General features: G+C 35.3%; 1 protein-coding gene across 7 annotated transcripts in view; it reads left to right on the top strand.

Moving 5' to 3' along the window:
- The first annotated feature begins 5,247 nt into the window (after positions 1-5,247).
- Positions 5,248-12,953, top strand: part of LOC148678282 (uncharacterized) — a 98,483-nt gene continuing 90,777 nt past the window's right edge. For 6 of the 7 annotated variants that reach the window (XM_088633163.1, XM_088633167.1, XM_088633162.1 and 3 more), the window contains exons 1-4: positions 5,248-5,298; positions 6,546-6,605; positions 8,839-8,936; positions 11,717-11,788. In XM_088633163.1, the coding sequence (XP_088489289.1) occupies positions 6,561-6,605; positions 8,839-8,936; positions 11,717-11,788 (215 nt within the window). In that variant the 5' untranslated portion in view covers positions 5,248-5,298; positions 6,546-6,560. The remainder of the gene's footprint in view (positions 5,299-6,545; positions 6,606-8,838; positions 8,937-11,716; positions 11,789-12,953) is intronic. The other variant, XM_088633161.1, reaches the window with a different exon arrangement.

The raw sequence follows: 12,953 nt of genomic DNA, 5'->3' as shown, positions 1-12,953 counted from the left end.
ATCTAACAAAAATATTATTTCCATTTTTCTCACAATCTACTCCAATTATTGAGCCAATGGCACAATCAGGCATTGTAATCTTAAACCTGATAAAGACAAGGTAACAACATAAAAGACAAACACTAGCATATACAGCTGATCAAGGTACTATACTGTAAAGGAAGCCGGTCTAGGCTCCCGCGAAGTGTAGTTCAGGACCCTATACCCTATGCAGACTGTATAACCCAGAAGTAAGTGGAGAAGGACATCAGGGGAGGAGACGAAGAGGATCAGGATGGGTTGACAGACAGGAGGGCGTGGCGATGGCAAACAGGTCCAGACAGTCCCAAAGGGGGAATCCGGGGTGCAGTCCAAAGTCCAAAACCAGGAAATCAATCGATTAAAAAAACAGGGACAGGGACATGGTAAAAGGAGATTAAAAACAGAGTGACGAGATCAGGCGCTCCGAGGCCCGGACTCAGCATGATCAGGATGTCGTTTGGAAGCCTATGCCTTCAAGGCGCGGACGTAGGGCGACTTGATGGTAGGCGGGCCTCCGGGCGTCCGTCTTTCAATGCAGAGCCAGGAATAGTGAGAGCGCCAGGCTTAAATAAGGAGGGACAAACAGAGGGCAGGTGCACATAATCAACTAAAATACGTCCAGAGTGCCCTTAAGAGGATGGATTCTGATCGTGACATATACATAACAAAACAGATAATTGTAACTTTATACAAGAAAGAATTACAACATTTGCAGAATAAAACATTATAATGATTAAAACATGAAAAAGTACAGTACTAAATAAAAAGAATACAGCAGAAAAATCATACCAATGCTTTTGTCTATTGATCCCAAAAGTAAACTTTTAATATGAATTATTCTGTGTTGATATTGTATATTTTTCAAAGGCCAAGGTCTGCATGAAGCTGAATATTATTGTACTGTAAATCAAGTTAAATACTTTTGCAATGTGATTTGTAAAAGATAAAAGATCATTAGAAATGAGACTTTATATACTTCATTAAAATACTAGCAAAAATAAAACAAACTTTGGCCTGGTAATTCTGGTAATCTAGTAATTTCTAGATTTGCTTATCAGTCTAATTGTATTCATTGTTTTACAAAAAGCTTAGCTAACACATAAAATAAGGAAAAAGGTACTTCAAACGTAAAGTTTGTACTTGCAAAGAAGTAAAGTTTGTACTTCTTTTCTTCCTAAAGATAAAGGAACACTCTTTAAAATACGAAATAACGTGCATCCATTAAGTACATTTAATTTGCTTGATATATGTCCATCTTCAGCAGCAGATTTGTAGAATGTTTTTATGTCTTTTAGATCATTTGAAGTGCTCAACTATTTCCATTTAAAGCAATTCCCATTTTATTCCTCGATGATATCCTGTGTCATTTCAGTCACAAAGTCCTAGTGCAGACAACACCAGCAGTCACATGATAGTCTCTGAGGGTACCCGAAAACGGCCGAGGAGAGCAAAGTTCTGAGTTCTGCAGTGTCTTTTTAACAGGGAACAATACAGCTGTTGATTGGTCGAAAGTTTGGCGAGTATTTGAGATCCACGTGGGATTACCACGCCCTGCAGGTTCCGGGTTGGTTGGTCACTTCTAGGGATGAGTAACAATGAACTCTGACCCTTAGGACTGTCATCCAGATGTTCCCAAGAATTTCATAGACAGATAGGCCAGGAATGGCAATTGATTATGATAGCTGGGCATGGCTGGGTGGAAAGAAAACACTTTAAACCTTAAACTACATTAATAGCTTCTGTGGCTACACCATGGAGATGAGGGCCTCATTTAGGAAAGCACAGGTAAGTAGGTTAGGTCCCCTTTTCGGGCCATAAAGGCCCATGGGGGAATGGAGGGCAAGGGCCACAATTTTTTTCTCAACCATCTGACACTGGAAATGGAGGTGATGTGGTCAGCATCATGCTCCAGCCAGCCTATTACCCCCAGAAGGATTAAGCCCTGGTTCTCATTTGGATAGCAGGCTGAGTGGACCGAGTGGACCTGGGAGCTGTGTGTAAGGAATTCAAGCAAACTACATCACTTGCCCTTACCTGGGATAGGACCCGGGACCTTCCAGGGCTACCTTACTGAGCTACCATGGCTCCTAGGAAAGCACAGGTACACTTAGTTCTGTCTTATTAATAAGCATTGTCGCTACAGGTGTAACCCCGGCCTTCCCAATCATGGCCTCATAATAATCCCCATCCATAAATTGGCTTGTAAATCACCCTTTCTCCTCCCTACTGATAGCAGATGTTTGGTGAGCATACAGGTGGACAATGTCTGCCGTTGAATCATCCAGGGCGGTGTTGGAGGAGAGTTTCCATTACCTGTAAATAGCACTATATAAGTGTAAGTAATTCTTATTACTAATGACTAAAGCTGTGCCTGATGAGTATAATGGTAATGATATTGTTATAGGAACCTAATACCTCAAAGTATTACACTAACACTGTCATTAGTATTGCTTTGAGCAAGGTAAAACTATTTATTTTTACTAAAACTTTTTTAAGTTCATACGTTTTAATGAGAAAGTTATACTTAGAAAAAGCTCTTTTAGACTATGTACAGTATATATCATATGTCATAGGTATACCAAACACTGCAAATCTACAAATATACTGTATGCCTAAATAAATAATATGACTAAAAATAAATACAGTACTGCACCATTTCCTATTATAGTACTTCATAAAAAAGTGAAAATAAAACACATTTTAGTTACATCATTAAATGTAGTAATGTACAGGAAGATGTAATGAAGTGTGTGAGATGTGATGAGAAAAACAATGAAAATTCAAATGACAATGAAAATTTTAAACTGAGCCCCAGAAAAGGTATCAGACTGTCTCTGTGAATATTCTAGAAACTTAGAGAAAGCTTAGCCAGGTTACTGTACATGGGCTGTTCAAAACAAGTGGGAAATATCTGATATCACAACTGAGTTTCAGAAAGACACCTCATTAGAAATTATTATAGAGTGCTTCATATTCAAATATTTAACAGAATGATTTTCATTTCAATGCATAACAAAGACCTTCAGTGACGGTCTTGTTTTTGTCAACAGCTCGATGAAGGAAAGATGAAGAAATACTGTACTGATGAAAATCGTTAACTGTAATGTAAAGTTTGCAGTGACATGCCTCTGCACTCAATCTACATTTCTTTTTTATGGAGATCAAAATATGAGTATTCTGACTTTTTAAATGTTGTCGTGTCTCAATGTGCACACTGGGTTTTAAAATGGTACAAAGGATTTATAGACCCGTGATGGGGTCATTTGATGACCTTTTTCAAAATTTACATTTTACTCCCCAGAAATTAAATTAGAACAGCAATGTGAATTTCTCTGAAAAATAACTACAGTATGTAATGTATCAGTTTAAGATCTTTCTTCCCAGATCCTTGGATCACAGTTTCTTATGCTTTTCATTACAAAAGATCTCATTTTAATTCCTATCTGAACTAACAGCCTTGTAATTAAATTAGTAATCTCTTCAACACCTAAAAAGATGAACATTTCAAATTGCCTAGAAATTTTTATAGGTACACTCTTCTTCTCTTTTTATTTAATGTTTTTCTTTTACAATGCAAAAGTGAAAAAAAAAGTTAAAATAATAATAATGTAAATACTTCTACTGAATTATTAGACATTTTGCTTTAGACACATAATCCTGATAGATTGGCATTTGTAGTAAAAAAGTAACCTTTTTATCTTTATAGATAAAAGGAAATTCTGCAATTTCCCTCACGGGATCAATAAAGTATCTATCTATCAGATCTGCACAGAGGAACAAATAATTTTGATGATGATGAGCACATGACAAAAGTAAGTAAATGTGATAACTTAGCAAGAGCAGCACTAAATATTGTCTCATATTTAGTTTACCTTGAGTTGTTGTGATCAGAGTTTTGAAACTGATCAATTTTAAGTTTGATAAATAACAAACTTGGATTCTTTTCACTCATCTTAAGTTTTAATAGCAGGCTAGGTTGTAATGGAAAATAGCAGTGGAGTGTTTGACTAAATTGTTGTTTGTTACATACTGTACATACTGTATGTTGTAACTCCTGGTTATTGTGAGGCTAAAAATCCTTTAAGATGTTAGGTGTGAGTAACAGATTTATTTCTTTTCAATTGGGGAAACACGTTATATAAAAACAACAGAAAACAATTATGGAATTATGGAATTAACCTCCTTCCACTCTCTCCATGTTCTCCTTAACATGTCTCCTGCATGAGAGCTAATCTTTAGTTTTAAAATCTATAGAACTCCACCCATCAAACACAAGTGAAGGAATACCCCATATTTGTTGCAAATCCCAGTCCTACATTACACACGACACCATGTACACCATTGGGGACTTTTAACTGGAGGGTACTTGGGTCCTGTTGGTGAATTAACAGCTGCTGCTTTCCAGCGGTAACAAACAATTCCAGTATTAATTAGGTTTGGTCATAAATCCCTTTGATATTGTTTTGGATATCTGTCTTTATGTTCTGTTCTACAAAGAATATTAATAACATAAAAATAAATCCTCCTCATTTACATGAGGTCCACAGGGTTACTGAGGACATTGATTTAATTTTTCACCTTGCCACAAGAGGGGGCACATGCACTCCATTTCCAATGCAGTAATGCACTGCACAACTTCAAATAAAAAAGCAGTAAAAATGTAAAAACATAAGAAATTATTGTCAAATTTTGGCAATAATTATTAAAACACATAAGAGTGTATAACTTCAAATACAAATACAGTATTTGAAAAGTCAAAATAGAAAATATTATTTACTGGAATTCAAATTTACAAACCATTACAAATTCAGCAGTAAAAACTCCTTTACCACAGAATTTTTTCCAGACCTTAAATGAACATCCAGAGAATTAAGAACATTCTAAACAACTGCCTGTGTGGTCCTGATTTATACAGAGCTAGAGTCTTGTTATGAAAACATATAACATTATTTTGTTTGCATATACAGTAGTCTTGTTAAATTAGTTTTGTTATTATATTCTGATGCATTTCTAAATACCTGCATTTTTTAAAAAAACATTTTGACTAAAAGCCCTGATAACCTAGTAAATGATGAATTAAGAAAAAAAAGTATAGCAACAGGACTTAATTGTGTTTAAGTCTTCACAGTGTTAGAGACGTTCGGAGATTCCTGTAGGCAGACACTGTGCACACCCACTCTGCCACAGGCCACTGGTTGCTTGGCAACAACGCCAAAAGTAAGCAAAGACTGTGCTAACAGAAGAATGGAGTCCAAGTGTGTCAACACAGGTCTGTAGGTAAGAGTAGTAACTTTATAAAATACAGAAAATATAGTAGCTAATTGGTATATTAAATATTGAAAGCACTGTGTTGCATATACTATATCGTATGTGTGCTTACTGAGATTTCTTTGTCCTTCACCTGCAAGAAGCTTGAAGGAATTAGATTTCTAAACTCTGAAACTTACCACTGATTGTTATAAAGTTTTTATTAAGTAACTGTTTTACCATTAGTTTCAGAAATACTGTTTGACTGTGTGCTTTGCTTTATATTCTACATTTCTTTCTTAAGAAACAGCTTTCAGTACCCTCAAGTCATAGGCACCACTGTGTCCCAGATCTGTCTCCATGCACCATTTTAACACAATTATTTAACTGAACTGATTAATCTTACATTAAAGTGTGTCTACAGCAATCAGAATTTCAAGATGCATGCTTTAATAAATCCTTTGGAAAATTGAAAATAATTTTGTATCTGTATCTAGTAACTACAGAAGAAAACATTTCTCAACATGATTGTTAATGGAAGTATTGTCATAATACTTTTGTTGAAGGCATTCTTTTAGAGACATGGGGATATAGAAATATAATATTAAATCTAGGGTCATTCAAGCAGTAGCGCAGAGTTGTTAGTGCTCTGGATCTGCCAAAAACTAATCCTACTGTACCTAATTTTGTCTTGGGTGGGGCACTGCTTTTGTACTATTAAGCAGGGTACTTTGTTCAGATTGCTTTGTGTGACAATGCATTATTATGTCTTCAGAACAATCGTATAAAAAGTTTGATAAAAGCGACATGTAAGGGCCACATCAGACCGAGCACAGGTGGAGCTCCATGATGGGGTTAGAACCATGGTATTATGTTACTACCTGACCATGACCAGGAATCCCCCAGGGGGTGGCCAGTTGGTCAGGTCTCTCTCTGCACTTGGTGACACAGCTCCACCTGCAGGGATGGTTGTGAGGGATGCCTTTTCTGTCACTACCTTTCCTCCTATACCGGCTGTGGTGCCTGTGATGAGCTAAAAGATGAGCGGTTTGAAGTAGGGAGGGTGGGCGGAGTCTGCACACACTTCCTTATACTCCCCTTTGTGCTGTAGCAGTGTTCTTAGCTGTGAGCCGAGATACGAAAACATACAACTAGCTAACCCAAGCTAGACATGTCAAAAATAATTAAACTTTCTAAATTAAATATAGATCTGACATTTATCTTGCTAAACGTATCACGGATTATACAGTATATTGTTCAATTGTTTTCTTTTAAAGATAAACAAGGATATAATGGCTGCAATGTCAGAGAAAGTGAAGACTTTGAAGCAATCTTATGTAAGTAGTATATAGATTTGTGGATAGATTTGTGGATGCAACCTGGTTTTAGGTGTTGTAATAGTAAAGTTACCCTGCACTGTCTGGCATCTGTGCACAAAAGTTAAGAATTTTACCATCAATTGTTTTATCAGTGTTGCAATGCTTCTCTTTTCAAAATTATGGGTTCTTGTAACCATAATTGTTGCAAAAAGTATATTTCTAAACAGGTCTTCGTATGTCAGGATGTGAAGAGCAATGGTTCATTCATGGAATGATTTTTAAAATAAGCAGAAGGATTTTCTTCACAGTTTTGTCTTTGTAATGTTGATGGTTAAGACAGTCCAGGCCTATGATTGGAAGCTGAACTTATTGTTGTACAAGTGAATTTGCTATCATATTATTAAAAGGCTTAAAACCTGTGGCATTGTAATAATCTAATGTTATGTACATTGTTGGAATCATACCATAAAGCATGCTGTAAGTAATGATGCAGCTTTGTAATCAGGACTTTATTTCCACTCCAGACCAATTACTTGTATGAGCTATAACATAGTACGACTGAACCAGATGTAGTGTATACTTTCAGTGATCCTGCATTCCCTTATTTAAGAATTTAATCACTCTGCATTTGCCACTTACTGCTGATTTAATTAAACATATTTTACCACAATGGAAATAAAAATTAAATATGCACACATAAATATAACAATTTCCTATTAGATATAAATAATAAATTAATATTATATAAAAAATGAAAATAAATGGGGGATACACATACATACAGTTTAGTCATGTGTTACTGATCATAACACAACAAATGCAAAGAACAACCAAAGAATCAATCAAAGCTTTTTGAGAATGCAGCCACAGAGGCAGAGTGTCTCAGCTAGCAGGCAGCTTGTAGTCAGTGTTGAGAGCTGTCAGATTTAACTGTCAGAGCAGGAAACTGGGGTTCCCTCTCCTGGCTGTGCTGAATCGCTCAGGGAGATATACAATTAACACTCCCCACTTGCACAGAATGCTAACAGGCAGCTTGAAACTCACAGCACAGCAACTACTGTAGGTAATGTTAAAATTTTTCAGAGAATACCCTTAAACCACGGTCCACAGTTCTTTTGTTATTTGTTGTGATTATGTTGATTTGCATGGTGATTTAGGAATACCTCATGGTATAGAGAGAATGTTCTCCTTTTATACTTGTTTTTCATTTTCTGTGGTGGCTCAGAAACAAGCACTGGGGGTACCATGGAATGTTTAATTGTTTTGATTTGTCAGTGTATATTTTAAGTTTGGTTTAAAGAAAATAACCTGCAATAATGGAATCAAATATCCTTTGCAGATCTTACATTTCAAGATAATTTAATCTCTATGCTCAACAGTGCTCAAGTCATTCCAATTGTGTACAGTAACAGCACACAAATTAAAGCCTGTAATTTAAGTTGTTTCACATCATATTGAAATACATATTTACTGCACAAGATAAAATGGAGAAACTCATTTTTTAAAGCAATGTGCAGGGTGTTTATCAATGTGATCTAATTTAATCATGTGATCTAAATTAAAAAATGCATGTACTATAAATGGTCATTCTAAATTTCGACAAATCTAAATCTAGGTAAAATCAGTCCCTATTTAATTTTAGTCAAAAATGTGAATCTTAGAATCATAGTTTCTGTTCAATTGCCCAATTATTTTTTAATGAAAGACACAACATTTCTTTTGGGATATGATTGACATGTAGCCACATATGTCAGTGATATAATGACTGATAAGATCAATAGCATGAGATTAACGTCAGTGAAAACAGGTACAGCTCCTTGCAGATTTTATGGACAAATACTATGGACTAAAAGTGGTTCTGTAACTGTTTGCAGTAATTTATTAGCTTTGACACTGGGGCATCTGGCTTCTTTTGACAGCAATCAGACATTGTGCACATCACCATGGAAATTATAAATCTGGTGGTACAAGGACATAGTATGTCATGTGTTTATAAAGATTAAAGTTTGTATTTTTTCCATTTAACTAGCAGTGTTTTTGGCCAGACCAAATTTCATTAGACTCCTCTTAGTATTCTCTTTTAATAGAGGTTTATTTTATAATTAATATGCTAATATCAGTACTAAAATTAGTTGTAATTTAATGTACATCTTTGTTTGGTCCTGTATGCTTTTATGTTTCAGTATTCATTGTATTTCTTTATTGTTACTTTTTATGCAATTAACTGTCTGATTGTCTTATGCTTTCTCAGTTGGTGAATAACCCAGAGTTTAAACGTCTTCTGAGTGAAGTAGACACTTTTTGTTTCAACCAGAAACTGTCATCGTTCTTAGTGAAAAAACACAGAAGGTGAGTGGAAAAAATAGTGCAATAAATACAAAAAAAAATTGTCATGCAGGCAGCAGAAAGTCGTCACAGTTTACGCATACTGGTACAGTACTTACAATACGTAGCAACTCATTTACAAATATAATTCAGAGTTGTATGCTGTATAATTGTTTTGCGAAAGAACACTCAGTCTGCACTGTCCTTGGCTGTGTGTTCTTTTATCTTGATGTTCACTTTTTTATTTTTTTCTCATGAAATCACTCTATCCATGGCCAGGACGTGTAAATCTGATGTGACAAGGGAGCCTGGTGCAGTGAAGAATGGCGTGAAATATTTACACTAAAAAGAAAAGTGGATATACAGTATTAACTAGATATGAAACATGAATATGAATTGTCAAAGATTGAGCATCAGTTCAGACTGGTATCATCCATGGTGAATATATAGTAACTGTGAAAGAATGAATATCGGAACACGATAAAGGATCTGCCCCCAATGAAACCAATTACTCTATATAAGAAAATGTTATATAGGAAATGGAAAAACCTTTAATTTAATCAAACACAGACATATGGCTTCTTATCAGTTTAGGTGTTATGAAACATTATATTCATTCTATGATTGTTTTTAGTTATTACTCTTTCTCAGATATGCTTAATATATATTAGTATATTACCACATACACATGCACTGTAATTTTGCACACAAACACATGAGATCATGTCTGTAATGCTTACAGCTGGTCACTACATACTGTACACAGAGTTTCAAGCAGGGTTATTCCTATAATAATGATCACAAACCCCCTATAAAACACAACAATTATGTTTGTGCTTATTCTTTATTATGTGAAGCTTTTGATCCAATACATAATATTGCAATCTAATATACAGTATAAACACGTCAAATTGTGTCTCTAATGCATAGGTTTACTGTAGGTGTTAAGCTCAATTGAAAATCCTTTATGTACACTGCACTGTAAAGATATGCAAATGTGACATATTGTGTAGTGCATAGAATTCAGGTTATGTAGCAGGTTCAGGAACATAACCCATATGTAAGTAGATGACTGTATAAGACAATATGAAAATGTCTTACTTGCTAGAGTACTACAAGCCTTTTACAAACAATCTCTTACTATGGACTTTTTCCACATTAAGTCATATGAATTCCATTGGGTAATGGTTAGTGGGGTAACATACAGGCATGGTACCTGTTGGACTGAGTCCTTAGTTAAGTCTCTGCTCTAGGCCTTTACTACAAATAAAGAGTTCTGTGTTGCCAAATAGTATTTCCTAACAAAATCACAATATTAAGTGCCCACACTGTTTTGTTTAGTTTTTTTTGTTTGTTTGTGAGCTGGGGGTTGATTACAGTATTATTAGGTTTTGTTCAACAGTCATGGGTTGGTGGAATGTATTGCTAATTATGAAACCATTTGGATCTCTTGTGTAGACTTTTTTTTACATTTTTATTGTTTAAAAGCATACCCACAAACAATATACAACAAGAACTTCTAATCATTAGATGATTGCAAGAATCAGAGATCACAATCTCCATCTCTCCCACTCCCACATAGGATAACAACATGCCGTGTTACCACCTAGACTAAATTCTGAACTGAAGTACTCTTTTTGTTTGATTGCATATCTTGAACCTTAAGAGGTGCTTAGTCTATACCTGAGATTATGTTGTAATGAAAGAAAAGTTAATATTTGTTAATGAGTGGCATAATGAGTCTTCTCTGAATGTGTCCAATTGAATAAAAAAGGTGTTAAAAATGCTTATGTGATTGCAGTTACTAAAATTTACAGTAACTTAAGTCCAAAAGATGGCACTGTTGAATTGCTTGAAATATATTGTTTGATGTTCACATGGTAGTGAACATGGGAGATTAAATTGTTTTCATGCTGGACATTCATCTCTGAATATTATTTTAAACATCAGATGATTTTCTAGACAGAAGTGGTTTTCTAGTGAAATATAACAGTAACACACATAAAACATATAACAGGTTTACTACTCAGGTTCTGTGCTGTACGATCATTTACGAATCTTCACATTTTTCTCCTGTTATTATACATGTATACTTAAACAAATACCTGGTTCTCCATGCAAACAAATCTGCAGTATTTTATACTCTGGATGACTGCTTTTAAATTTTTTACACTGTAATTACCAATATCAGTTGTTGTTACCTCCAATAACAATTGCTAGGAAACCTGTCCTGCAATCTGTAGAACCTTCTATGTCTGAAAGTGTTTTATTATCTATGCTATCCTAAACTACTTTAATTATCATGTAGAGTAACTCAGAGGTTTTATTGTAAACAATCCTTCTAGTTACTGGGTTCCCTCCTACTAGATAGAATTCCTTTTATGTCTATTTTCTGTGTGTGTGTGTTGTGGTGATGGAATGGGTTCATAGAGATGTGGCTGCTGCTGCACTCATACTCAGGAGTGGTGTGGACATGCAACAGTCGCAAAGTACCCACAGGAGGAGAGAGAATGTGAGTGGAAGGACTCCTAGAGGACTAATAGGTGCTGAAAATAGGGGTCTCTCCTTCTTGTATGGGAAGTTGGACTTCCACTTTTTGGGAGACCAGCAGAGAATCCAGAGTCAATATTCTGCTGCCAGTTTCCATTATCCTTTGTCATGTAACTGATTTATATAGAAATCTGTTCAGCCAAAACATGTAGATAGCTTCATCACAATATACAGTAACACTCAATATACTAATCAGAAAGTGAAGTTATTACTGTATGTAGTCAACATTAACTTAATTTTTTTGTTTCATTTAGTAAAAGAAGGCAGGAGGACCATGCTTCGCATTTCTATAGCATATTACTGGAAATGCTGTATGAAGTTCATAGGTATGTATATTTCTTGATCCTTATTTGTATGCACTTTACAACATTGGTCTGTGCTTTAAGCATATAAACAGAGGTGCAAAGAAGAGGCGACAATTCAGCCCATCTATACTGTTTGGCAGTAAGTGGCTAGTTAATGTAAAGATCTCATTCAGCCAGTTCATGACAGAAGCCAGGGCATCCACTTCAGCAGTAAATGGGTGTGGGCTTTTATTTCACTCTCCATCAATACACATTCTCAACAGTCACTGATGCAGCTTTAGCTAAGTACTTCCTGGCTTAAATTCCTAGTTTTAAGAGGAGAATGTGTAAATACATGTCTTTAAGTATACATTTCATGTAGCATTGGCAAAATAATTTTAATTTACAGCATTCAATAGATTCTTAACTGGTCACGAGCAAGAAAATTCACCCACTTTTCATACATAATAAGTGGTGTTTATCTATCTAAAACTGTTTTTATAGCTTTTGAAGTCATGCAATGTCTAAGCTAGGCAGGGACACATTATTGTTTCTTATTTTTGATTTTCTATAATTTTATTTTAATCAGTTCCCCACTTTCACCCCTCACCCCACTTTCTGTTTGGTGGAAAAAATATTTTTTCCTTGGTTCACTCGTGCACTTGGGGTTGTTTTAGTTTGTATTGTTCCTTTGTATTATGGATATTACTGTATTACGGTTTGTATTATGGGTAATTGTGGTGTACATCATGGCATTCATTTTAGAGGCTTTTACACTGTGCCCAACTTTGGAGCAGTTTGAGAAATGACACAAGGCTTTATTAATTATACTTTTTATTGTAGAATTTTATCAGTAGCGGGTTTGAGTCTCATGATTTACTGGGAACGTATCAGATGTTAAACTGATGAAGGGTGACAACCTCCACCCCCCGGACAGAAAATGGTGATAAAAATACATTCAAAAGGGTGCAGTGTGTTAACACAAACACTTCTAACTGAGCCGCTTGTAAGAGCAACATGACTTTCTGTTCAAATAAATGAAAGCTACAGCACAGTCAGACAGTTTTAACTAAATTAACTGTTTGTCAAAATCAGTTACTTTGCAAGCAGTACACAGCTTCTCAAAAGGTAAGTTTTTTCTCTCTCATGCAAAACTAATAAAAGGTTTTTTTATAATTTTGAAACTTGGACAATATGCTAAGGTCAG

Source organism: Lepisosteus platostomus, chromosome 1 (assembly GCF_059453375.1).
Source record: "Lepisosteus platostomus isolate fLepPlt1 chromosome 1, fLepPlt1.hap1, whole genome shotgun sequence".
In the NCBI taxonomy this organism is placed as follows: domain Eukaryota; kingdom Metazoa; phylum Chordata; class Actinopteri; order Semionotiformes; family Lepisosteidae; genus Lepisosteus; species Lepisosteus platostomus.
The sequence above is the reverse complement of the archived record's forward strand: the minus strand, read 5'-3'. Positions and strand labels throughout refer to the sequence as shown.